A 22,753-nucleotide genomic window follows, 5' to 3' on the forward strand; every position below is an offset into this window, starting at 1 on the left:
AGAATACAGCGGAAGAGCAGCAAGCGTCTGGCAGCCGGCAGCAAGCTTCACTAAAAAGGAAAAAAAAAAAGAGAAGAGGAATGAATGAATCAAGAACTTTTGCAGCGCAGAGATTTTTGCTTGAGAAGGTGTCAAATCATTGGAGTCCTGTTTTGGTCCCTGGTCCCTCATAATATATTTTAATTATACATGATCATTTTATTGCTCTGAGTTGATTTGCGTGGTGTGTTTTGTAATATAATTTTTGTGTTGTTGAAGTTTTAGCTGGGATATTTTGGTTCACATGAGTTTTATAGAAGGCAGCATCTGTCTGGTTCAATGTACTTTAGATCTGCAGCGCAGCGCGAGACAATCCATTACAGGAAAAAACGTGTAGCTCAGAGGTCAAGAGTTTTAGGATTATTGGATGTGTTCTGGGTTATTACACACATCTAAAGTGGTTTTATTGGACGTGATGTCTGGTTAAAGTAGCCTCCCTACTGTAGATGAGTGGAAACAGGAGAAGAAGATTGAGTAGATGATATTCAGACTGAGCTTAGAGAAGAAAACTGCTTTAGTTTAAAGCAGAGACTTTTGCTCAATGTGAATAGACATCCTATTATTTATTAATTTCACACAGCGACAGAGTCTCTGCTGGTTGTTATAGAAAGTCAAAGTCCCGCCCCTTCCTGTTGACCGCCATGGGACCTTTTTTTCAGAAAACAAATTGTACTATAGTCAACGGCAAAAGACAAATATATCTTTGGATCCTGTTTGAACTGTGCCATGAAATTATGTTTTATAAAATCAAGCCAAGAAAGACAGTTTGTCATAGATTTGTTGTTGTGAGAACGTCCTGGTACGAAACACTCAGGCATCGTAGCTTCAGCTTTTCAGTGTGTAGTCTAATTCTTACTTCGTATTTTCACAGTCTTATATGTTGAACAGTTTCAAGACAAAATGCGACTTCCTTGACGTGCAAAATTATCTTTTAAATTGACAAACGTTTTTGATTTATGGCACAATTCAAAGGAGATCAAGTCATTATTTCTCTCTTGCCATTGAGATGAAGGTCGCATGGTGGTCCACCGCCTCTTAATAACAGCATCAGTAACACAGTCAGGCTGAATAACTTCTACTAGCTCCAGTTTCTTATATTTAATCTGCAGAGGACGAAGGGAAACTAACTGTGACATGTTGGCTGGTTTGAGTCTTTTGTCTTCTGTGCGTTTTAGTTGTCATTATCTTCCACGACGACGCTGTGCAGTGCATAGTGTATCTGTATCTGTGTGTATCTATTTCATGTTTGTAACCTCAGAGGAAAACATTACAGTGTGAAATGCCTGCTGTTGATGTCTTTGACTGCTTTCATTTGTGCACTTGTTTTGTGTCGTTTCTGTATTTGGGGGCTGTGCCCGCTTCATAATATACTGTCACCAGCTGCATGATAAACCAAAGACGTGTGTGTCTGCTGTACACAACTCATGGTAACCTTGTGAATTCAAACAAAAACACTTGCTTGGGTTTAGGCAAAATAACTTAGTTCGATTTAGGACAAATATCATGGTTGGGCTTAAAATGAGTACGTAAACTTCGGTTTAGGCAACAAAACCCTTAGATATACAGCACGACAGTTCATGCAATCTATTGGTTTCGTGTACAGCGACACGAATTGTCGCAAATTTTCATGTCGCTTGGAACGGACTTTTTATCCCGCGACGACATGACGTTACACAACGAAAGATAGGTTAAGTTTACACCACAAACCAAAAGTTAGGTTTAGGCAACAGAGCAAATGTTAAGTTGAGGCAACACAATAAACGTTAGTTTAAGGAATCAAAATGAACGTTTGTGGAACCCTGGTCTTGTGTTTTTTGGACCTATCCACTTCCCCTTCCAGGAACCACAAGTGGACTTTTTCAATATTTAATTCTACATCACTAGCTCTGACAGTTGCATAGTCACGTTAATGTGTGTGTCCACCAAGAATGTCCATGTACAAGAAACCAATAGTTTGCGTCTAGTGACCTGCCATTAAACCTGATATAAAATAGAGAAATAATATATGAACTAAGAGAAACACATATTTTCCTCATCCTCACATGATGTCAGAATGAACTCACACCTCTGAGTGTCTGTACTCAGTCAATGCCACATTAAAACTCTTCTGTTGATACCTTCAGGTTTTTTGTATGAGTCCGTTCCTTCAGCACAACAACCTGAGGATGTTTATGGGTGTGAAACTTCTATAATTAACAGACTGAAGACATCACCACCCAGGTGTTCCAGACAAACGGGTCTTTCACCTCTCAGTGTTCTCAGTGGCATGCGGTCGAGGTAAACAGCACACGGCGCTGACTCATAGGAATAATACAAATTACAGCCAATTTGTATTTGCCCAACAGGGTGGCTCCCTCATGACTGAATAGGGTTCTTTTAAGGATCCTCCGCACCTCCACCCTTCACACACCGGTTCACCTCTCTGCCCCGGGCCTCCGGATGAATCGTCTCTCTCTCTCTCTCTCTGCTCTCGCCATGTTTTGCACTCGTTAATGAGTAGAAAACTGAAAAATGTTTGTACCCTAAAACATACTGCTAAGTGCTTCCTGCTGTGAGAAAACAATGTCACATTACAGCATATTAGAAACACTGACGTTGTGTCAGAGGCCCCTGAATCTCAACATTGACCTTAAAAATATATATCAGAACAAAAAAAGGTTACACAAATAACTGCATAAAAGGATAGCACTGTATCATGTAATAACATGTACATGGGAAGGCTGGTCAATTTTAATCTAAAATAATTAAAAAATAAGGTGCCTAAAGGTATAGAACAATATTGTGTGAAATGCACTTATTTGCTTTCTTGCAAAGAGTTTATTGAGAACATTTATACCACTTTCATATCTGCACATATGAAGAGAGAAGCTTTGCACAAAGACCGGAGAAATGGGGAACAAGCTCGTCTGGTTCTGTCTGAATGTAACAAAATCCACCAACCAGCATCTCTAAAACTCACAAATGAACATGGTAATTGTTTCTTTGTTCAGTCCTTAAAGTGTAACAACGACAAGTTGCTGTTTTAAGAGTAGTTGTGTGTCTAATTCTTCTGATCTAATCTGAATGTTTTACTCCCCAAGGAAAATCCTTTTTGACCTTGAAACAAAACTCGTACCAAACAAAGAGATGTGGTGGGGCTACCTAGTAAGCTGTTGGGTTGTGAAAGAGCTACGGAGTAAGTGCAAAGGAGGGGGGAATTTACATCTCATGCTGTGATAGTTTCATGTAGGCTACGGTGAGTGAGGGAGCGAATAATCCATTTTCTGTTAATCACATGATCAGTTGTGCAGCGGTCTGTATCAACGCGATCAGCCCCTAATACTGCATGTCATTATGGGTGCTAACGTTAGCAATGTTGCTACTTCCTGCTACCCGCACATACGATATGTCATTATGAAAGCTGGGCCTCCACTGATTTCAACTCCATCACTCTTCGACCAAAAAGTCACTGAACCAGCACCCGAACAATAAACTTAACAACCATAATGTCTTTAGGTTTGCTGTTTTGTGATAAAAAGTCACTCCAATAACGGTTACTCCAATACCTCTGGATCTTTTTTGAGTCGATTCCAACCGTCTCTCTTTATTTGCATGGCGTGGAGGAGCGTCTGCATACTTCACTCCAGCATTGAACAGCCTATCATCAGCGTTACATGTGAAAACATGATCTATGTGTAACTGCGGTACTGCACCCATCAATACAGGCATGAGTCATCACATAGACCAACGGTTTATGTTTTTATTTGAATAGCAACATGTATAGTGGTCTGGTTGATTGGTTTTTCAAAACAAAAGCAAAACAAATGTTGTATTTACATATAATTAGTACCTATAGTGGCATGTAAATTAAATTAAATGAGTTTCACAGTTACCTGAGAAGTTTTAAATGGCACAGATGGAGCCCAAATCTACACAAATGGCCAATTTGATGATTCCACCGTAAAACATGCTTTTAAACTAAAACCTCTCCAACTTTGCTCTGCTTCACTTCATCATGATGTTGTGAAGTGCTTTACTTCAGATTTTGGGCTGCAAATGCATCATTCTAAAGAGAAACTCAACAAGTTTACAGTTTTGTTTGGTGGGAATGAAATCTTTCATCTATATTGTCTTCATTTACTCTGGCCCAGTAACATATATATATATATAGTAACGCTTACATCTTCACCTTTATTATGATTCCAAGATTATTCAAATAAATCTTGTAGTTGCAAAGATACTCTATTCATTTTGGGAATGTCATTTTCAGGCAGGGGCCAAGGCAAGTGTGTTCACCCAAAAGCTTATTCATGAACTTTAACATCCATTTCATATTATTTTATATTAATAGTAAATGCATTGTTTCCAAAAAGCCCCTAAAACAATTTCTAGAAGTAAAAAGTTATCCATTAACTCCTCACAAAGTGAGTTAATGGATGATGAGTGACTGTGAGAATAAATCATTTACTTTTTTTATCGTAAGGAATGTGCTGCTCGAAAAAACCCACATGAGCAAACACACAGATGATGTTTTTACATATTTGTAAACGGACAGGTTACAAAACATTTTATTTTAGCTCAGGAGTCACTTATTTATACACCACTTATTTCATAAGTAGAATAGCTACAAACATCTGTGAGCTTTCTTTTATATGTGTGGTGTTTGTTTGAGGTTTTCCTGAAACAAAAATAACAGCTCCACTTCCCATCTTTACTGCACACACAAATAATAACCCGCATGACCTTCCTTCACAGAAACAACGCTGGACAGGTCAAAAGAGTCCACATCTTCTTCTTTGGTCAGTGGTAGTACTTGTTTGTTGGTGTGTTTGAGCTTCATTTAGCCAAATGGAAATCACTCAATGGACCTTTAAGAGAAAACCAAGCACATTTCTGGTATGGGAGATTTTCAGATTGTTGCTGTACTACACCCCCCCCCCCCCCCCCCCCCCCCCCTTTTTATAAATGTTATTTGAATATTCTGTCTAGTCTAAATGCCCCTCAGGAACTAGATGGCTCGCGAGGTTTATCCTTTAATGTCGAAATTAAATAAAGATAATAATACTGCAGGTACGTTTCATGTATGTAGTCAATATCAACACATGTATAAATAAATAAACATTCATATCAGGTATTATCATGACTAAAAACTCAAACAATTGAATTATATTTGTGGCTTTTATTATCCGCTGTGCCCCTTTTGTTTGCGGAACCAAAGACAACACAACTATGTTTCTGGTTGGACCACTAAACACGGGGGACTTCCGTCGGTGCCACTTCTCGCTGGATAACGATGCCTTTCCCTGAGTTTACGTGGGAATAATTAAAGTTGTACGACAACAAACAATCAATGCAAAAACACCCAGCACGCCGGAAGTATGTAACACAGTTACTGTGATTATCAACGTGATTCATTAAAAACAAAAGCTAGTTAGCTAACCGATGCTAACTTAACGCTCCGTAAAAGTTGCTGGAAGTTGTCGACACAACACTGTTACCGTTAAGCTTCGGTAAGTCTTCCAACACACGTGGTGTTCTGTTGTGAGTAACTGAGAAGAGGCTCAACATCATGAGATGTTGGCCACTAATGCGTGAGCGAGGAGGACGCCTTCATAAAGATTAACGTTCTGTGTTCATATAGTTCAGTATCAGACAGCTGTAACACACCGATTAATATTAATAAGAAGTGTTACTTGACTTGACTATTATTTTAAATTGTTGTGAAATAACCCGGCTAGTTTAAATTTAAATGTATTTATTAAAAAAGCACGTTTTACATATCTGTCGCTATCAATATACATCTTACATGCTGTATATATAGTAAATAGTTAAATATGTATTTGTACAGCCTAAAGAGCACTTTGCTTGTATATAGATGTTTTATTTTAGTTTTATATAGATTTTTATAATATGTACATGTGCACCTATTTCTTCACACATTTGTGTTCATAACAGTTTAATATTTACCTTTATTTGTCCAGCTTTGTTGTCCTTGTCTCCTTCATACATTCACTTAGAAAGCATTCACGTGATAATAGAAGTGCTTTACTGCACATGATTCTCTTCTTTAAGGAAGATTGATGTGTGTGTGTGATGATATGTGTCGGCTACCTCTGACTCACTAAAGAACAATAGAAAACAGCAGCAGTTTAATCAGTCATAGTGGTGAAAAGCTCAGGTGTGATTAATAACATGAGCAGAGCCGCTGGAGCTGGAGAACCTAAATGGAATGCAGCCGTCATTAATGTTATTAATACACCGGGGCAGTTCCTGCTGTTTAGATGACAGAATACTTCACTTTACCTGTCGTGATTGGAGACATGATAGTGAAGGAAATATTAATAATAATAACTTTGTTTCATTGCTTTTATATTGCCAACTATACAACTTTATAAATAATGCAGCTGATACACACTGGGTAATAAAAGGGCTCATTGAGACTCTGGCAAAAGAAGAAGAAAGACAAGGATATAAAAGAGAATATTGCATAAATTTGACATTGTAGATTTAAAAGCAGCTCAAAGTTCAGCAATAAAGAGATGATGTATCTAAAAGGCGTTGAGGTAAGTGTCAGACCTTCTGTAGAAAGTGTGTTCAGGATGTCAGTTGGTTGTAGCGTCACCATGTTGAGTCTTCATTCTGCCTCTAACGGGCTTTCTATTTGTCTGTACAGGTTGATGGCCGGTGTCGCTCCCCCCGTCCCGTCCGCTCTGGCCTCATTTCTCTCCACGTTGCTTCCCCGGGGCTTCGCCGTGGGGCCCTCGCGGCTCTGCGGGGGCACGGTGGGGCTGTGGTGGGTCGGCCGCTCGCTGGAGGCCGGATCCCTGCTGGGGAGGGACGGGGACACGGAGTGGGCCTACGAGTGTCACCCCGACCCGATGACTCGCAGCCGAGACGGTCAACCCACGACGGACCCTGAATCCGAAACACGTCAGACCAACAGCACAGACGCAGAGAAGGTGAATTAAATGCACAGATTTGTTTCTCTCGTCTCCCGACTGGCTTCGGTTTGATTGACAGACGTTTCATCCGATCACCTGCCGCGTATTCTGTGGAGGCGCTAGAAGTCAAAGTCAGGGGATCACTAGAGTCTGGACGATTCATCCCCTGGGGACCACGAATGTCTGTACTAAATGTCCTGGCACTCTACAGATTGTTGTTTCAGTCTGGACCAAAGTGGTGGACCGGCGAAAACCGGCATCAATTTCTTGTCAACTTGCAACATAATTGTGTTTTGGTGCTATCTTAGGTGCTGTCGTCACGAATGTACGTAGTTTCTCTTCCAGCTGAACTGAAGACTCCTGATTTGCTTTCAGGGGTCTGAGAAAGAACAATGTAGTTAAATGTAATCTGTACAGGAACGTACAGTTATCACCTGATGGACCAGCAAGTTATCGTTAATCAGTACTGCAGTACAAAAACACACAGTGATGAGCAACAGAACAGGTAAACGTGTGAAATCAGCTTTATTCACGTTTATCTAGTTCTGTGCTGTTTGTGGTCCCATTTAGATTCAACGTGCCTCATGATTTAACATTCAGCGAGCAGCAACGTCTTTACTCTGAAACCGTTTTATCGACCCGTGTGCGAATCAATGCTTGTCAAAACACGAGGAGAGTCCAGAAGGTAACCTCCGGTTCTGAAGAGTGAAGCCGACACTGAAGTGTCTTAAAGCTGCATTCTCTCTAATGTCCACCAGGGGGCGACTCCTCTGGTTGTATAGAAGTCTATGAGAAAATGACTCTACTTCTCTCTTGATTTAAAGAAAAGTACTAATCTCAATGTGCAAAGTCACTTAAATCACTACATATTCAAAGCACAACCTACCTATCAGATCATTTATAGTTTACACTAAGTGGGACTGAGACAGACATGGACGGTAATAATCACTACTATGAATATAAAGGTAGCTGTCATCCATAGCAAGTTAGTGCAGGAGTTTGTTTTAGTTCCTCAGTAAAAGTTGCTCTCAGCAGCCTCGTAACAACTTATTTCTTATTTTGTGAGCACACCTGGTAGAAAATAAGATGATGCGTGTAAATACATTTGTAAACTTCTATGTTGTGTTTTGCAGGCACTGATGGAAAAAGCAGCAAATACAGAAGAAGCTTTAATACAAAGAGCCGTCTGGATCAAGTAAGTTGAATCACTGCTTCACACAAAAGGAACCGAAGCTCTTTGTCCTCTGAGTTCTTTTTTTTAAATAGCACATCAGCACATGGATTGGTTTGATGTATTTATTTTAAAGTGACTGTGAGGAACTTTTAACTGGTTCTGAACCAGTCTCAGTGTAGACCTGATCCTCTATAAGACCTCCATCAGTAAACAGACCACCAGAGAGAAGATGGTCTATTTCTATAGAGTTATTCTTGAGTTATTCCAGCAGAGACCGGTCCACCGTGGACAGACCCAGATCCATGTGTACTACATTTACATTCAGTTTAACATCTCTCCTTTTGCGTCCCTTTTGCGTTAATTTCCCCCTCAGATTTGCCTGCCGGGCGCGAAGCAGAGCCCAGCAGAACGTGTCGGAGCAGTGTGCCTGTGGAGAGGTGTGTGCGGCCGGGTGTGTGGAGGCGTGTCTGCGCGTGTGTCGGGACATCCAGCCGGGAACAGAGCTGCTTCTGTACGGAGGAGGAGACTCGGTGGGAAAAAGTCAGACAGCAGACGAGCACGACTCCACTGGACACACAGGTGACGTTTACAGGCAGACGGACGGGTGGTCATAGATCCATCAGCTGAAAAGATCCATTATGTTTGAGGTCTCACTGAAGTCTGAGAGGATTCATTAAGTTATTAATAACCAGGTTCATCCCACAGTGAGACGATGGGGTTGGTTTCATTTTGTCACCTTTGGGTGTCAAAATCTGTCACATTTAATGTATATAATACATTTTTAAGCATCTTTGTGCTCCTGTCTGTGGCCTCAATTTTCACATCAATATAAAAGTCCTGCAGCTCTGTGGAAACAGAACAATCAACGATACCTTCTGTTCAGTACAACACAGTCATAATGCCATAAATCATAAAACAGGAGAGAAAAAATGCAAATTTCATTTGTTTGATCATTTATTTTAACACCGGAATCTATTTATCCAACATTGTTCCTAAAGCCTGGTGTTACCAAATCAAAGGACCAGGCCTGAGGACATTTACATGGAGAAATGCGTCAATCACGGACAAAACGATACGTAATTCAGCATCATTGAACTAAATCGGCCCTTATAATGACATGATAAAGCTCTCATCCCATGAAGTAATGGAGCTTTCTCATGTCACAAGGAATACTGAAGATTTTTATTTTTTAATTTTTTTTCAGTTTGAGAGTGTAAACACTTCTATTATTTTAATTGATGTAAAGCTGCATTAGTCAGTTTTTTGGCCTCTTGGCGGCAGAAATTTACAACAAGCCATAAATCCCACATGTTTGATATTTTAAAGCCTCCTAAAGTCTTTGTGTTTGTGTCCACCAGCTCACCACGTGAGTCCAGTATTCTGAGGGAAATATCCGTCTGTTTAGCTGCTAAAATGCCCAACAGTACAAAACCACCAACAGAAAGTTAAGATAAGAATACTTTCATGAGGTCCGATGAGCTGAAAGATGCTTTTCATTTAATTTAATGCAGAGTTGTCCTCCCGTTCTCACAGTCTGGCATCCTAAATGTGTGATTACTGATTCTCTAGCATCATCTGTAAACCCTTCATATAGTCATCAGTGTGTGGCTCAGATTAACTTCAGTCCACTTCATGTTTACTCACACTCTCCACTTGGAGGAGCTAGAGGGACGTTAACTGTTCAGTGGAAACATTGACCCCAAAAAAACCCTCATTCACCATCCAGTGTTATAATTACAGTGAAGTGAAATGACCTGCATGTTAACACAAAGATCAGAGCAGATGAATGAGCGTCCACTGCACCTCCTCGTTATCTAGCATCACGAACGTCCGTCTCATTCAGCTCTGTGAAGAAGAACCTCTCCGATCAGCTGGAGGGGATTAATACGAGGACGAACCGTCTCTGAACAAAGAAAACCAAATCATTGAAGCACGTTTGTCATGTAGGAATAATGTGCTCCGCTGATCCTTGAGCAGCATTTATGTGCTGTGATTGATGGGACATTAAGGAGGACCTTCATGCAGAAAAGAACCCCACCGAGCAGCAGCAGCAGCAGCAGACTGTGTCTCCGTCTTATTAAACTCTTGCTCTTCTGCAGTGCTGACTTCAACGAGCTTCAGCCTATAAATCATGAAAGCATTTCTAAAACAATAACGAATGCTAACTGAGAGATAATAAGATAAGAAGCAATTGATCCCTGCAGGGACATTACATCGTTGTGCTTGCAAATATTAATTATATTCAGAGGGAGAAAAGAAAGTTGTAGTAGAGGCCAGAAGTACAATAACGAGGAGATAAAAGGAGAGTTAAAGTTAATTCAAAGTAATGAAAGAAGGAAACTAAAACTAGCAGGTCAATGGAACGTAAACAAGTGGAAATTCACACGGCTTCTCTCATTTTTCTTTCTTTTGTTGGACAGATTTCGCGGTGGAGACTTTAGCCGCCGACGTTTCTGTCATTCAAGAGACGGAGGAACCACGGGAGGAGGAGGAGGAGGAGGAGGAGGAGGAGGAGGAGGAGGAGGAGGAGGAGGAAGAACGGCGCAGGTGCATCAAGAGGAGTCATCGGATCACACACCTGAGGAACAGGAGAGTCAAGGAAACCCCGGACAATATCACAGCATCAGGTGGACAGACAGACGGCACATGTGGTGTCCCGGCTGCTGTGGACAGACAGACGCACCGTGAACCCACAGAGCGTCCCGTCCGCTGCAGCTCCCGCCTGGCTGCGAAACCGCGACGCGTTCACTGTGTGAGCGGCCGCGGGAAGCAACCGCCCGAACAGACGGAGGGACGATGCCGGAGCTCCGCCGAGGACGCCACCGCCGCGTCTCCTCCGGACGAGGCGGTTCCCGAGAGGAGGACCTCGGGGCCCGACGAGGTCCTTGCCAAGGAGGCGGTTCTCTCGTGGGATCCGGAGATCAGAGAGAGGCGGTACAGGTGCTCCAGCTGTGGGAAGAAGTTCTACCAGATCGGTCACCTGAAGAAGCACCAGTTCAGCCACACGGAGGAGAAACCCTTCAGCTGCCAAGAGTGTGGGAAGAACTACACCTCAGCAGAAAGCTTCAGAGCCCATCAGGTACAGTACAGGATGTGAGAAAACTTCTTTCTTTCCTTTCTTTCCTCAGTCCAAAAGGAGATTTTATTGATATCTGCCAGTTTAATATAATATTTATTGCTGCGTTGTTGTATTTTAATGTGGGCCGTTATCAAACAGCCTCTAAAGATTGGATCATGAAAGCTGTATTCTCTCTAATGTCCATCAGGGGGCGACTCCTCTGGTTGTATAGAAGTCTATGAGAAAATGACTACTTCTCTCTTGATTTATTACCTCAGTAAACATTGTAAACATGAGTTTATGGTCTCAATCTCTAGTTTCAAGTCTTCTTCAATACAGCATGATGCTCATTTAGTAAATGATGGTCCATTTAGAGTCAAACAGACCATAAAGCAGTGGATGCTTTAGGGCGGGGCTACACAGTGATTGACAGGTCTCTACCAGAGACGTAATCGAACCGCGCTTTAGGTTTCGATTGTGGAGTACAATCTCTGCGTTCACCGCCGGCCAAACGAATTGCACCAGAGTTCGATTGAGCACTAAATACTAAATGTTGTTAAAGAAAGTCATCAAAACACTCCAAAGTAATGAGCGTCAGTTGACACATTTTAAAATCTAACATCTAACATTTTCATTGTGAAACGAACTGCTGTTTGACTTTAAACGTTTCACTTTAATTTCAGGAATCACCACACTGGTGCCGTTACGAGAGCCTTGTAAAGGCCTTTCTCTTCTTTTATTTTTATTTATTTATTTGTTATATTTTTTACGTAAACACATATTGTTTATGTGGATCCCTTAACTTTGTTACCAAGATTATACTGAGCAGGAGAGTCTACAATTGAAAACATTAACTTGTCAATGCTCTCTGGTGGAACAACTGTAATGAAGACATTTCTTTTCTAAATGACCACAAACATACTTACCATCTGTGTGCTGACATTCCTTGTTATTAATGTGGTAACACTCACACCGATATTGTCAGATGATATTTGTTTTCCTCCCTCTTTCTCGGCTGCTCTTTATCTTCCTTTTCAAAAGATGATTTTATCCTCTCTGCTCACGGACTTGACAGCTAAATGGCCTCAGACAAACGGCAGCACGTCACCGGTGGCTTTTTTTAAACAGTGGGTGTTTTTCCTTCCTTTTTACTCAATGCTCCCTTGATGACCACGAGCTTAGTCATCATGCAGGGTAGCAATCTACTCGTCCCAGTGAGCAGCGACAGTAGTGATAGCACGTCTCACTCGTGATGATAATAACGGTGTTATCTGCAGATGAGTCACCGCGGCGAGCGGCCGTTCTCCTGCCCTCACTGTGAGAAGACCTACGGGCTGAAGCGGGACCTGAAGGAGCACCTGGTCCTTCACACCGGGGAGAAACCCTACGTCTGCGAGCACTGCGGCAAGGCCTTCGCCCGCCGGCCCTCGCTGCGCATCCACCGCCTGCTTCACTGCAGCAGGAGGATTTACACCCAGCCTCCGAAGGTAGGGAGGTGTGATACTAGTTCACCGCGCTGGTGAAGGTTCCCCGTGAGGGGTTTAGACCTCCGATGGAGCTGCTGTTTCTATCAGTGGATCCTCGTCACACTGATCTACAGGAGGAGGGAACATCGGCTAGATTAGATCAAATAAACCTTTAGTGATCCCCAGCAGGGAAATGTGTTTCCTTTGACAGACATAGAACATCAAAATAGAGAAATTAAAAGATATATAAATAATAAAAGTTATATAAAAATATAGAATACAAACTTAAGCGGTCGCTGAAGTTGCGCGTTTTCATTTTTATGTGTCAAAAACATGCTGGAGTCGGTCGTTGTTTTATTACAAATGGGTAAGAATATAGGCAGGATATGTGAATAGTTTTGTGCCGCATTAAACAATAACAGAGCGGTTTGTCAAAAATCAATCGACTAAAATTAAATGTTTGATTTGTGTTTGTGCAGGAAAATGAATATATGATAATAAATATTAGTAATAAATTAATTAATAGTATTTAGTTGTTATTGACCGCCCTAAAATCTGTAACATAATAACATAATATAGTATAATATGTTAAATGATGATGTATTATGGAATATAAGATATTGTAAGGTGAAAGATAGTAATATCTATAATATATAACAAGTAAATACTTTAGTATTAGTATTTAATGCAGTATTGTATGGGTGTTAGTAAGTATAATAAAGTAAAGTGTAGAATAACTATAGTATGATATATAATATAATAAATTTCAGCTAAAGGCGGCAACAAAAATCATCTCCATAAATGTTTTATGAGGAAGGAAATATGTTCAACTCACTTGTTCGAACTCACGGAAACACACAATGAGTTCTGGAGATTTACAGGGAATAAAAATACAACCTTTGCTTGTTTGCAATAAAAACCCAGCGGTTCACTTTAAGTGCTTGTTCACTTGTGTGTGGTGACATTTTCAAGTTATTTGCTGTTTTATTATTTGCTGAGGACAGTGGGCAGCCTCATTAATTCATTTTTCATTCATGTGCAGATTTCTCCTGAAATATTTTTTTTTGTAAATGGCTGCTGCCTCTTCACCTTCCCGGCAGCTATTTCACAATTTGAAACACAGTTTCTCAAAAAGATAGTGTTTCTGTCTCTGCACCGCTCAGCTCGATTTAAAAATCTGTCACTTAACATCTATGAATTAGCATGCAGGTCTGTTTTTTCCTCCCAGAACAGCAGTTTGAACTTGGCAGCATTCAAAAAGAAAGAAAAAGACATGCTGCCTTTTGATTTAGCTTTTTCTCTCTCCTCCCTCAGGTGCAGTGTACAGTCTGCCCGAAGCTGCTGGCTAACTCCGGCTCTCTGAGGAACCACATGAAGCTCCACACGGGAGAGAAACCTCACGTCTGTCAGCACTGTGGGAAGTGCTTCAGTCAGAAAGGTAATGTCAGAGGCCCCGAGACTGATGCTGGAGCTGCAGCGAGCTGTTTAACAGCTCAGTTTGATGACGCTGCTGCGGTCAGTGTTTGTTGAAGCGGTCCTTTCCCACACAGCCACCACATCAACACACAAATAACAGAATTAATAAACAAAACCGCAGAAAGTTAAAAACAACATAAAGAGTCTTAAAGCTGCATTCTCTCTAATGTCCATCAGGGGGCGACTCCTCTGGTTGTATAGAAGTTCTAAGAGGATCCGGTCTCCTGCTGTGATCAATTCCCACAGTTTATGTTTTCATTTGTCAAAGTGACGACACCAATTTTGTGAGAGAACCAAGTCTTTTCACACGTTATCGGACGAATGGATATTCACTGCGCCTCGCTCCCTCTGACTGTCCGTCTCTCAGGGAACCTGGAGTCTCACTTGAGAACTCACAACGGGGAGAAGCCGTATCCCTGCGGCGAGTGTGACCAGAGCTTCTCCCAGAAACCAGACCTCCGTCGGCACATGTTTTCCCACACGGGAGGAGGGTTCCTCTGCAGCTACTGCGGGAAATCACTGAGGGACCCGCACAGCCTGAAGTCACACGAGAGGCTGCACACCGGAGAGAGACCCCATCGCTGCCCCGTCTGTGGAAAAGGTTAGAACACGATAGCATAGTTTAAAAGTCATTAAGATTATGAGAAGAAGAATCAAGGGAAATTGGCTGCGGGGGACAAGTGCTTTAATCTCTCTTTCCTCATTTGGGATGCCAAATCCCCTCAGCACCAGTCCTCATTACTGGGATTGTGGCAGCGTGACACTTTTTTTTGATGGCAAAGATGGAAAGTTTTAAAATTCTACTCAAAGTGTCTTTAAAGCTGCACACAACAAGCTGGAACATTTCTATCTTGTCACCTATTAAAGTTGGCGAACGTGTTCCATCCTGCAGACAGAACAAGTTGTGTTTCTGGCCATTTGGCAAACGTAAATATTCACTCTCTTTTGTCCATCAACAATCAAAAATAGCAGTTTTCAAGACACGACTGAGAGCAGCGAGAGCTCCGTAGAGCTGCGCTGTCTACTGATAACTGCAGCTCTATCATTCATTATCACAATTAGATAAATCTTCATGTGTTCTTTTGTGCTTTCACAATAAAATGCAGAATTTCTACAGATTTACGGATATAAAACAATGTCCAGTCGCTCTTGTTCTGAATACCAGTAGAGAGCAGTCACAACTCACCAGACAGCACTACCTTAACAGTCACAGACTCCCAGTGGACACTTTATGAAAAAATAAATCAAAAGCGATGCGGCAGAACCAGAAACATCATATATATCGATATCTCAGCAACACTTTGAGGGAATTTCCTCAAATTTGGCGCAAACGTCCACTTTGACTTCAGGATGATGTGATTAGAATCTGGCGGTCAAAGGTCCCTGTGACCTCACAAAACAAGTTTTTGGCCCGAACTCAAGAATTCATATGCCAATTATGACAATTTCACACAAATAAAATGATGAAGGGATGACATTTTGGACAGACAGGGATGTAAACTGTTACATGACTGTTTGGCGGAGGCAAACAACCTCGAGACAGTAATTGTAGTTTTATTTTAAACTTGTCTTCAGCCCCAACCTGCACACGTCTCTCTCTGGAGACACTGAAGGTTTTATACTACCTTTTATTGCCGTACTGAGTAGTTCGAAGCTTCATTCACAACATTGACATCTGAACTCTAAATCAACATTCAAATGCTGCACAGTTTGTTTGTTTCTTGCATGTCTACTCGTTCTGTTGAAACCAGGTATTTCGGCACAGTTGCAGATAAAGATCAGGCTCCACTAACATTAATAGTGTTCCACTCTTTGTAGAATTAGATTTCACTGGTGGCTGCCTTGTTTCCGACTCGTGTGATCAAAACATTTCCAATAACTCCAGAGTGTTGTAAAGTATAAATGTATTGAACAAAAATATATTTAATGATTTCACCACGTTCTTATCCACCGAAACATTCTGCTTCCATCCATATTTGTTGGCCTTTCAAAAACAACATGTTCATAAAAATGTTTGCTCTCCCTTTGGCTGCACACAGAGGGAGGCACGCTTTTAACGTAGTCTAGCAGCAATCTAACAGCACCACAAATGACATTATTTAACCACAAACAAAGAATCTATATTTTATATGATGACGTAATGAAACATGACATTCTGTTCCGCCCTACTGGCTTTAAAATATATGCAGCATGCAGAAAAAGCCCCTCTGGGATGTGGTTTGTCTCAGACGTTCTCTGTTCTGCAGATGTTCTCTGTTCTGCAGACGTTCTGTTCTGCAGATGTTCTGTTCTGCAGACGTTCTGTTCTGCAGACGTTCTCTGTTCTGCAGACGACAAACGGCTGATTACGAGGTTGAAAACTTTGTAGAAAGCTTGTGTGCCTGAACTCAGAACAAAAGTGCATTATTGATGAACTCGTTTTAGACCGGGAGGCATTTCATCACAGATGGCATCTTATTTTTTTATTTTTGTTAAATATGATGACAGAATTTTAATCGTGAACAATTAAAGGCACCTTAGTTTTTATACCACAATTCATGCACAAACAATTTAACTGAAAGGATATTCTATAGTTTTCTTATTGTCATCCAATCCCATGAAAGGACCCAAACCAACAATGAATTTACTAACAAGTATTGTGTATCAAAGCACGAAGTATCTTCTCCCTCTGAGCCGAAGAGCTTCATTGTTGTCCAGAAACTATTAGAAACACACCGATGAGCCTCACTGTTGGTGACACGTTCCTCCATCACCATGAACACACACACTGTAGTTTATTTTGACTCAAGCCCTCACTAGTCAATAGTCCCCGACAACTGCGCTATTTCCACCTGTTTGAATAATGTAAATTTAGAACTATAGTGAACAGCTGTTTTAAGAAAGCACAGAGCCTTTTAAAAACAAAAAAATAAACTCTATATTTGTGTTTTTAAAGATTATGTCACAGACAGGAATTAAGAAAGTGTTAATAGTCTGATTAACATTCTTAGTTTATTTCGAACGTGTGACAAATAAGTGAAAACAAATCAAATAGAATAAACACATTGCAAACTCTTGACATCCAAACTCTAGAACAAAAAAATAATAAACAAATGAAACAATTTACAGAGAGATGTTTAAAAAAATCTTTAACCTAAAGTTCCCAGAGCACGAATAAACATAAATAAATAAAAATGGAAACTTCACTGCAAAGAGGTCTTTAACATTTTTTTCTAAAATATTTCTTTCAACAGAATAATGTTTTATAGATTGTTGATTTTTTGATGTTTTCTCTCAGGCTACACGTTGGCCACGAAGCTGCGGAGACACATAAAGTCGTCCCACCTGATGGAGAAGCCGTACAGCTGCCACTGCGGTGCTTCATACACGGTGAGACAGAGTCTGCTGAGGCACCAAGCTCAGCACAGGACCGAGGGAGGAACTCAGGAGGAGTTGAAGGCGGCGGAGTCGGAGGAAGGACACGGAGAGGAGACGGAAAGCAGCAGAGCGACGGAGGAGGAGGTGCAGGAGTCGGCTTCTTCTGGCTCCGGTCACCCGAAGCCGATCAGAGGTCGACCTAAGAAGAGCTCGCTTCCTCGGGGGGAAGGAGAGAAGGACGAGGGTCAAGTGAGGCGGAAAAGGGGACGAGGAAAAGTGGAGGAAAAGGAGGCAAGGAAAGAAACTGAGACCTCGGGGATGGGAGTAGACGAGGAGGCTTCAGGCAACATCCAACATGTCGTCTACGTCCACGCAGACGGCCTGTCCATGGACAGCTCGCTGTCCTCAGGGACGGGACACGAGCTGGTGGAGGTGGTGATATCGGAGGGCGCAGAGCAGTGCATTGTGGTCCACGGGCAGCAGACAGTAGGGGAGCTGCTGATCCTACAGGAGGAGGGGGACGGACTCTGCTCTGTGGCGCAGACAGTTGAGATAAACACAGGGTAGTCTGGTGGCTTCTACAGGACAGATGTTTCAGAGGGATCAGGCCGTGTTACACAGATGTTACAGCAGATTTCATCAATTCATGTTCACAACATCTCGGTTAACTTAAGTCGTGGTTTACAATTGTCTTTTTGTCCAATCATGCCAGGACGCATTAACTGTCAAGTCTGTCTCCGAGATGGTGTTTTGCTCGTATTGGGATTCAATCAGCCGGACCACATGTTGTGTTGGCTCCTTTGGAGTCCTTTTCAGTTACTACTGACTAAAAAAACAATATTTCTTGATTTTGTAGCTTCAAAATAAAAACCTTTCAAATACTTCTATTGTGAAGAATTTGTAGGAAAATGTTTTCATCACCGAATGAGCGGAGCTTTGTTAGCAGTTATTCTTCAATAAAAACAAGTCTGCTAACACTGCAGGGAGGAAGAGTACGAAGAAAAAGTAACAGTGGACTTTTATTTTGAAAGAAATTACAAGAAATGAAATGTGTTGATCCACCAAATTAGCAGTTTTGTTAGCTGCTATTCAATAAAGTCTAGTACAACTGCAGGAATAAAGACTGAGCAGCAAAAATAATGGGACTTTTATTTTGAAAAACAGGAAATTTAACATGTTATTCACAGAATAAACAAAGCTTTGTTGGCGGCTATTCGTCAATAAAACAAGTCTACTAAAACTGCAGGGAGGAAGAGTAAGTAACAGTGGACTTTTATTTTGAAAGAAATTACAAGAAATTAAATTTATCATCCAATTAGCGCCGCTTTGTTAGCGGCCATTCTTCAATAAAACAAGTATACTGACACTGTAAGGAGGAAGAGTAAGCCGCAAAAATAACGGGAGACTTTTATTGTGTAGACTTTACAGGAAATGAAATGTGTTCAGCTGGCGCATCGCATCACAAAAGACGCATTAAAAAAAGAAAAGTGTAACTTCGGCCTCAGAGACCTACCTCGTCTGCATTTCTTTATTATTCTCTGCGTACCCCCGGATCGCCTTTGAAACCACCTCCACAGAACTCATTAGATGTAATGAGCCGCTTGTTATGATTACAATAACTTATATATTCCTACATGACAGCTAGAGGAGAACAAGTCCCGCCCCTCACTTAGATGACAACATGTTTCAGTAACTGCTGACGCAAACTGTTGGTGATGCTCAAGATAAAAACAAACAGTTAAGCTGTCAGAGTTTGGAAGATCTTCTGCATTAAGCCAGTTTATCCTCTGGAGTTTAACAAAATAAAATTACACCCAGAAATAAAAACCTACTTTTGTGACACCGACGAAGTATTCACAGCTTCCTGCACACCGTCAACACTTTATGTATTTCCTCTAAAGCAATGAAAACGTCTTCAGAGGAAGATGAATAACAGCTACAGGCCGTACGTGTTGATGGTAAGTTTCATTTGCCCTCAGTTTTATCTGTGAAGTTTGCTGAGAGTGATGTAATATAGCCCCGGTGTGTTTGGATGTGGAGTGAGCGCTGCGCCGAACTACATTTAACAAAAAATTGCCTTTTAATTGCTACATTGTTCGTCAGCAGCCGGTCATGTGGTAACTTAAGAGCCATTTTGGCCTCGTGTGCTCTGATTAATTTGGCTTGCTGTTAACACAACGGTCATAATTATGTTTTAATGAAAACTCGACTGCTGGCATTCGCTCCTGGTGTTCTTTTGGAAGAAGTAAAAGGCGAACCAGCTTTTGAAATTACCTTTTTTAAGTGCCGTGTGGTGAATCTAATTTATGCCGATAGAGAGGTTTCTGTGGATTTTGAAGTATTAGATGCATATTTAAAGAAACTGAACATCATTTTGTGTTTTTTTGGTATATTTCTTTTAAACAAGAGAAATTAGTTTGGTTGTTTTGTTCAGTTACTTAAAACATGAAAAAAAATCACGATATGATATTTTACACAACACTGAGATATACTTAGTCACCTTATAAAGGTAATATGGTTGATATATTATAGGGAGCAACATTAGCTTTCATTTAGATTGATGTACAATATTCATCCTCCTCTTAGCTCTGGTTTGGTCTCCACCAAGTCCCCCGAATCTCGCAGTAAATACTGAAAAGAAATTACCAAAATCCATCACAGCTCGAGATCGTATTATATTGTTTTTATTTATAGGATTTTGTTTCATATAAACCCTGAAGAATATTGACTTAATGCTGCAAAAAGACCTTTACACACCGGGGACGTGACTATAGACTGTTTATAAGAAGTGGACGTAGTCGACTTGACGTCACCTACTGTATTTGGTTGTGGACTGATGTTTTAAAGCCTCGAGCTCGGTATTTTGGACGTCGCCATCTTGGTTTTTGCAACTATTGAACAGAAGTGACCATATCTGGACTGAGGAGGAGTGACGTAGAGACGCCATATACGTCTCAGGTAGAGACCTGTCAATCACCGTGTAGTCCCGCCCTAAAGCATACCCTGCTTTATGGTCTATTTGACTCTAAATGAACCATCATTTACTAAATGAACATCATGCTGTATTGAAGAAGACTTGAAACTAGAGATTGAGACCATAAACTCATGTTTACAATGTTTACTGAGGTAATAAATCAAGAGAGAAGTAGAGTCATTTTCTCATAGACTTCTATACAACCAGAGGAGTCGCCCCCTGATGGACACTAGAGAGAATGCAGCTTTAACATTGGCTTCACCTTTCAGAAACGGAGGTTGCCACCTGGACGGGATGAATACACAACTCGAAAATGCGACATATTTAGCATTTGTTACTTCCCAAACGATAAATGTTAGTAACTTCAGACAGAGGCTCAAGCCCAGCGGCCCCCTAACCTGTTTGGCCCCTGGTAGGCCTCTTCTTTAATCCCATTACAGGCGGTATTGATAAGAAATGTATTGATACAATCCTCACGGTGCCCGTCTCTTTATGTCTCATTCAATTCCTGTTTGGTGAAATTGGCTTATTGAAAGGTTAGAAAGATTTCAGCGAGCGCTGACGGTGTGATCGTCTTAGGTTGTAAGGGACCTTTGTTGCATGACATCGTTCATCGTCTAATTAAAAAAAAAGACTTTAAAAAACATGTTTTATAGCAGTATTGGCACCATTTAGTTTCTTTTTTGTACTTGAGGTAAAACGTTGATGTTTACATGTTCTGCCTCCCTAACATCACCAAATAGTCATGAAACTCTACAAAGGAACTACAGGAGCAGCATAACTATCACAGAAAGTTCAACAGGCCGTTTCTCTGCTTATTGAGACTCGTGTCTCTGGAGAGCCACAGCATAATAGAGATCTGACTCCACACAACTAGATTCATAAAAAAGCCACTGGACGTCTGAAGCAAAAAATCTATTCTTATTACTTTGCACCCCTGAGTGCCACTCATCCGAATCGAGCAGGAGGTGTTCGTGGTTTCCCTTTTCTGTCTTTCTCTCTAAAGTCAATGCGCATATTAATTAGAAAGTTTGGTATTAAAAGGTTATGTTGGACGTTGTCGATGCAACTTTCACATGTCAGATTTCGAAGCTTTGGCCACCAAAAATACATTTTCAATATATGTTTTGTTCTTCTGTTAGATTAGAGGATTGTTTCTGTCTTTTATGTAAACAAGCCTTTCCACTTACTTTTGGGTTGTTTGGGCGCCACCACTTTTAAAGTGGAAAGGGGGAATCTTAATATTGCAGAAAACAGTGATATTTTAGACAAAAGTGTGCTTCCAGTTTGTCCTTTTCCTGTTTCAACATGAAAACGCCCCCGTGCACGAAGCCAGCTCCATAAAGAAATGGTTTTCCCAGTTTGGGGTGAAGGAACCTGACCTCAACCCCCGTACAACACCAACGGGAGCAAATCCCTGCAGTCAGGATCAAACAGCTGAATTAAATCCTGAAACCAGAAGAGTGGAGGCTGTTACAGCAGCAGGTTAAAGGGGTCAGCACGCGTCTGGAACCTCCGCATTCATGCCGAGTTTAAACTTTTCTCAAGCTCTCCTTTTTCATCCTTCATTGAACTACGTTCATCACAAACGAATGCAACACCATTAATGTTCTATGCTGTGTTCACACCAAGTTTGCGCAAATTGTGACGTCGCACCATCAGACATCCATGCGGCAGCTTTTTTTAAATGACTGCTAGAAAAGAGCGGGAAGCCCGATAATAGGGGCTTAATTTGTGTGATTGGCTTCACCCGGCGAGTGCGTAGATGAAGCATTATGTTTTAAGCTGGCATGTTAGCTAGCTAACGTTAGCTTTCTACCATGTTCTACCAGCCTTTCGTTCTAGCCTTCACAATAAAAGCCCTGGACTAATACATTCAAACCATAAACCGTATATAAGAAGTGGACGTAGTCATCGTGACATCACCCATTGCTTTGTAAACTGATGTTTTGAAGCCTCGAGTTTGGTGATTTCGGTGTCACCATCTTGGATTTCGGCCTTCGCCATGTTTTTTTCCGCAACTAATGCGCGGTAGTGCCCATATTTGGAATGTGGAGGAGTGGCGTTGTATACGTCTCTGGGTTAGGGTTACCAGTGGGACCATGATTTACTAAATGAACATCATGCTGTATTGAAGAAGACTTGAAACTAGAGATTGAAACCATAAACTCATGTTTACAATGTTTACTGAGGTAATAAATCAAGAGAGAAGTAGAGTCATTTTCTCATAGACTTCTATACAACCAGAGGAGTCGCCCCCTGGTGGACACTAGAGAGAATGCAGGTTTA

At 41.2% G+C, this 22,753-nt stretch overlaps 1 protein-coding gene across 1 annotated transcript; it reads left to right on the plus strand.

The window, feature by feature from the left end:
• The first annotated feature begins 5,347 nt into the window (after positions 1-5,347).
• On the plus strand, positions 5,348-18,342 carry znf408 (zinc finger protein 408). Its single transcript, XM_079160483.1, has 10 exons — positions 5,348-5,528; positions 6,692-6,977; positions 8,093-8,154; positions 8,507-8,712; positions 10,554-10,633; positions 10,691-11,212; positions 12,469-12,678; positions 13,972-14,095; positions 14,501-14,734; positions 17,411-18,342. The coding sequence occupies exons 2-10, from the start codon at positions 6,696-6,698 to the stop codon at positions 18,055-18,057; spliced, it is 2,367 nt and encodes a 788-aa protein (XP_079016609.1). The 5' UTR covers positions 5,348-5,528; positions 6,692-6,695; the 3' UTR covers positions 18,058-18,342.
• The last annotated feature ends 4,411 nt before the right edge of the window (positions 18,343-22,753 follow it).

This window comes from Pholis gunnellus, assembly GCF_910591455.1.
Source record: "Pholis gunnellus genome assembly, chromosome: 1".
Lineage (NCBI taxonomy): Eukaryota > Metazoa > Chordata > Actinopteri > Perciformes > Pholidae > Pholis > Pholis gunnellus.

Excerpts from the sequence above, each read along its gene's own strand:
- znf408 (XM_079160483.1), top strand. The coding sequence starts at position 6,696 with ATGGCCGGTGTCGCTCCCCCCGTCCCGTCCGCTCTGGCCTCATTTCTC. Across the intron at positions 8,713-10,553 it reads CGACTCCACTGGACACACAG|ATTTCGCGGTGGAGACTTTA; the intron begins GTGACGTTTACA and ends TTTGTTGGACAG. Across the intron at positions 14,096-14,500 it reads GAAGTGCTTCAGTCAGAAAG|GGAACCTGGAGTCTCACTTG; the intron begins GTAATGTCAGAG and ends TCCGTCTCTCAG.